General features: G+C 49.2%; 1 protein-coding gene across 1 annotated transcript; it reads right to left on the bottom strand.

Annotated features, from left to right (window-relative positions):
• Positions 1–616: 616 nt before the first annotated feature.
• LOC136548876 (auxin-responsive protein SAUR36-like) lies at positions 617–889 on the bottom strand. The gene has a single exon (XM_066540248.1). It carries the CDS (start codon positions 887–889, stop codon positions 617–619), a length of 273 nt encoding a protein of 90 aa, XP_066396345.1.
• Positions 890–4,880: the final 3,991 nt, after the last annotated feature.

Below are 4,880 nucleotides of genomic sequence, written 5' to 3'. Positions count from 1 at the left end.
TTCATGTTTGAATAAACACCATGCACTGTCTTTTCTCCAGTGCTTAACTCCCTTGTCCGTTTATGATTTCACCTGGCCATGATTTAGCTCAGGAAGAATGGAAGTGCGTGGCAGCTGTTGCATTGTGCAATATGCAGTGAACTTTTGCAGCTCAAGCCTTAAGATTTTGCTGAAGAAACCTACTGCCTCGTAATTGAAGTCCTAATATTTAATTAACCATTTATCAGTACAACAAAGTATACTTACAAAGAACAAGAATAATGACTCTAACATGCTAGTTTGCATCTTCCTTAATTTCTTGAAGGATCAAAAGGCTCCTTAGAGAAGTTTTGTTTTCCTACAACCTATACTGAACCACTTTGCATTCACTTAGGAGCTGCAAACAACAACCTGATGGCTAACTCCAACAGATGGTGCAATACAGCTTGCATAGTGGCATGGCATGGTGCTCAGGAATGCCTTCTCTACCTCTGCTGAGGAGCCTCCCCAGAGGACACACATGGCATACTCCATGAGGGTGTTCGGCTGGCTGGTGCTGGCCAGCCCACGCACGCGGTCACTGTCCATATGAACAGTATCTTCCAGCCAGAAACAGTGTTTCGTCTTCTTTTTTTTTTCAGGCCAGCCGAACAGCCATGACTGCAGCATCACAAGGAAGCGTGATCCGTTCATTGCCCATGAAGCCAAACTCCTGGGACATCCGCAGGAGCTCTGAGAAGACCAATGTGCTAAAGTATGCTAATGGCACCTCAAACCGCCTCCCATCTGAAGTGTACATCATGCAGTGCCCCTTGACTGCCACAGAGGCGCAGGTGAACCGCTTTCTCCCCAGCGCTGCCATCATCTGCCACTTCTTCATCAACTGAGCAGTCCTCTTGGCGCAGATCATGGTTACTTGAAGTAACTTACTCTTCAAAAAAACTTACTCTTCCTTTCTTAGGTTTGCAATACTTGGTTTGTGAAGCTGCAATTGATGGTGTTTGGATGCTGCTTGATTGTGAATATATAGCCGAGCTGCTGAGGAAAAGAGCAAGTCGTCCAGTCTAGTAGGACGATTGGCAGGAGACAAGGTTGGATCAGATTCTGATGGGATCAAATGTTTGGTGGATGCCGGAACCAGTCGTAGTGTGCTTTCGGTCCTTGGATTGGATACAACGTGTTGCAGCCATGCTGAGCGGTGTATAGCAGAGAAGAGGAACGAGGACCCCATGTTAATTGGGGCCAACGTGAAGTTTGAGGGCCAAGGTTGGTTCGGATAGCTGTAGTGCAATTCAGAGTTTGGCAGAGCAAATGCCTTTCTTGGAGGGATTCCTTTTGGTTCTGTGTCCATGACTGGAAACCCAAGGTTCGTCAGGTTGCTATCGTCTAAAGATGATTTGATTTTGAGGATCCTATTTTAGTAATATGCTATAGTGCCTTGCAGTGGAACTCCACTGACTGAGATTGGAATCAGTTGGAGTATCACATGTTTTTTTTTTGAAAGATCCGGAACATTCCGGCTTTGATTAATAATAAGAAGGCAGCAAGAGCAACAGTTTACATGCGCGAGTTGCGCTCCCTAATACAGCCTAGGCTGCATAGGGCCAAGGAAACAAGAAAAAGATTACTCACTACCTAAATGTACAACCGCTGGTGGCTCAGGTGCCAACCTTTAATCTCATCAAATACTCCTATTGCCGATTTCCTCTGATCCCTGAAAATGACAGCGTTTCTTTGGTTCCATAGGCACCGGAGTGTTAGGATTGACATCGTGTGGCCCTTTTTGTCGCCACTAGTCGTTGTCTGAGCAAACCAATCCTCAATGTCCTCTTGGTATTCCCATCCTGATGGTCTCAATTTTTCACACAAGCTCCAATCAGCCACCAAGTTCCAGACAGACCGGGCGAAGGGGCATTCAAAAAAGAGAAGCTGGACAGTCTCCAGATTCCTTATACACAGGGCGCAAAAGTAGTTGTTCTCCCAACCACGTTGCTGTAGGCGCGCCGCAGTCCACAACTTGTCTTGTAATAGTAGCCAGAGGAAGAATTTGCATTTGGGTGGAGCCCATACTTCCCAGATCAGTGATGGGAAAGAGGAGAGTGTGTGTCCAGCAAATTGTATAGCATAGGCTGACCTGATAGAGAATTGACCTGAGCTTTCTAGATTCCAAATTATGCAGTCTTCGTCATCTTGGAGGTTCAGGTTGGCCGCTTCAATTTCTCTCCAAAGTTTAAAAAACTCATCCAGAAGGTTGTGGTTCAGGTTGTGTGCAATGTCTGCGATCCATCTTCCATTAGTGGTTGCTTCTGTTACTGAACGTTTCTTCCTTCTGTCGTGTTTGTAAAGCAGCGGGCATAGAGAGAATGGTGCCTGTCCATTTAACCAGCTACTATGCCAAAAGGATGCTTTACGGCCATTCCTAACCGTCACTGTCGTCGCCGCACTGAAGAGCGCCAAATCCGTCGAATCAATAGGCACCTCGGTTCCAATCCATGGGCGCTCCGGGTTTGTCCATTGGAACCATAGCCACCGCAGACGAAGGGCTCGACTGAACCTTTCTAGATCGATCACACCCAGCCCGCCGAAATCTACTGGCTTGGCTACTGAGGTCCAAGCTACTTTGCACTTCCCGCCTGAAATCTCAGAGTCGCCTGCCCAGAGGAAGCGACGCCTCATTTTGTCAATGTCTTCAAGCACTTGTTTGGGCACTCTAATTGAGGTCAGCAGATATACTGGAATTGCACTTAGGACCGATCTAACGAATTCTCTTCTCCCCGCTGGGTTCAGTAGCCTGCCTTGCCATCCGGCTAGCCGACATCATGATTTGTCAATGATGCCTTGCACGTGAGCCACTTTAATCCTACCCAAGGTCAGCGGAAGGCCCAGGTATGTCAAAGGAAAGTTTACTCTTCTGCTCACAATTTTCTAGAATGTAGTCCAGTGTTGGGACAAGCATCCCGAACGGGGTTGAGAGGTGTAGGCTCCTCGGTGAAGGCCGACATGAGAAGGCTTCCCGGAGAAGGTCGGTGGGAGAAGGCTCCCGGAGAAGGCCGGCCGGAGAAGCCTCCCGGTGAAGGCCCGGCCGGAGACGAAGGCCTAGCCCGAGAAGGCTCCAGGCGGAGACCGGTGGGAGAAGGCTCCTGGCGAAGGCTCGGCCGGATACGAAGGTCCGACTGTTGAAGGCTCTCGGCAGAGGCCGACGGGAGAAGGCTCCCAGCGGAGGCCGGCAGGAGAAGGCTCCCAGAGAAGGCCGGCGGGAGAAGGCTCCCGGTGAAGGCCCGGCCGGAGAAGGTTCCCGGCGAAGGCCTGGCCAGAGAAGGCTCCCGGTGAAGGCCAGCGGGAGAAGGCTCCAACCCGCAAGAGGGGAGAGCGAGGCGGCGACTATGGTTAGCGAAAATTGAGTCGAAGAGGAGAGAGCCCCCTTTGCCCTCATGTTCTTAGCATTATATAGGCAAGCGGTAATTTACAAGCAACCCCTCGGTGGGGGTGGGTTTTACATGCCACTCCAATGGCGCTAGTTGGGCCTCTTCTAGGTGACTTGGCTCATATGAATGTGGCATGTCCCAACAGCAGCCCCTCATCTACTAGGTTATGGGCGGTACTACATGATCCAGTAGATGCTCATACTAGAAGAGGCACAATTCAACTCGAACCTTGGTTGCGAGGACTGCCCTTTGCAAACCACACGTGCACGCCTCACTAAAAACTCCATCCCAAAAACCCTGTGGGAAAAAGGGCATGGAGACAAGAGCACGTGCACGACTTTAACCTATACATGTTCTAATTCCTAAGGTGTCTACCTCTGAATGCCTTATTCTTTGAAATGTCTTTACCTTTGGGCTTCGGTTTCTTTCTTCACTTCTATGACCTGGTTCGTTGGCTTTACCTGGTGCGCAGGCCTTCATCTTCAAGGCCATCTCCTCCATTATCTTCTCAATGCACAGGTCTATGGCTTGGAGGTCTTCTTGGCACTGAGGTCTTTATCTTTGAGCCTTCTCGGTGCGTACGTCTTCATCTTCAAGGCCTTCCCAGCGTGGAGGTCTTCTCCTCAAGCCTTCTCGGCAAGGAGGTCTTCATCTTCGAGGCCTTCTCGGTGCGGAGGTCTTCATCTTCAAGCCTTCTCACGAGCACTGGGCAAAAAGACTTCGTGATCTAGAGTTGTTGGTCCTCCGACATGCTCCCCTAGCCCCTCTTGGCCAATGCTCATGACCAAATCCTCCATCTTTCTTGGTGTAGTGTAGTCGATGTAGTCAAAGTAGTGGAAGTAGATGTTCGAGCTAGATTTGCCGATGAGCCCCTTGAGTCGAAGTGGTTGACGAAGGTGTGGTAGGCCTTGGTGTCGAAGGAGTTGATGAAGCCCCTTGATCTTGGTAATGATGATAAGTCATTGTGATCATTGATGCTAGAGATGCTAACGAAGGCTCTGGAGCCGTTGTGGTAGGTGAAGATGATGGTGAAGCCCCTCCTGTCGAGGACCCTCCTGTAAAGGTGCTTGGTGGAGTAGATATTGTTGTTGACCACGAAGGTGTTGGTGAAGCCCCCTCGTGACAATGTATTGGCGGAGGCGAGTCATCCTGGTTCGCTATGACTATTTGCGAAGACCCTCCCGCAAAGGTGTTTGGCAGAGGCAAGGTTGGTGTAGATGCCGAAGGTGATGGTGAAGGCCATCCTGCGAAGTTGTTTGGCGAAGGTGAAAGCTCTAGTTTGGTTTTGGTGAATTGATAAAACCCTAAGTGCTAACCTAGTTTATCAAGTGATCATGACATAGGTAACACATTCCAAGTGGTGAAGCAAATGAAGATCATGACATGATGATGGAATGCCATGGTGATGATCAAGTGCTTGGACTTAAAAAGAAGAAGGAGAAAAACAAAAGGCTCAAGACAAAGGTATAAATAGTA

Source organism: Miscanthus floridulus, chromosome 4 (genome assembly GCF_019320115.1).
Source record: "Miscanthus floridulus cultivar M001 chromosome 4, ASM1932011v1, whole genome shotgun sequence".
NCBI classification, from domain to species: Eukaryota; Viridiplantae; Streptophyta; class Magnoliopsida; order Poales; family Poaceae; genus Miscanthus; species Miscanthus floridulus.
Note: the sequence above shows the minus strand (reverse complement) of the source record. Positions and strands in the feature narration are given on the sequence as shown.

Excerpts from the sequence above, each read along its gene's own strand:
- LOC136548876 (XM_066540248.1), bottom strand. The coding sequence starts at position 889 with ATGATCTGCGCCAAGAGGACTGCTCAGTTGATGAAGAAGTGGCAGATG.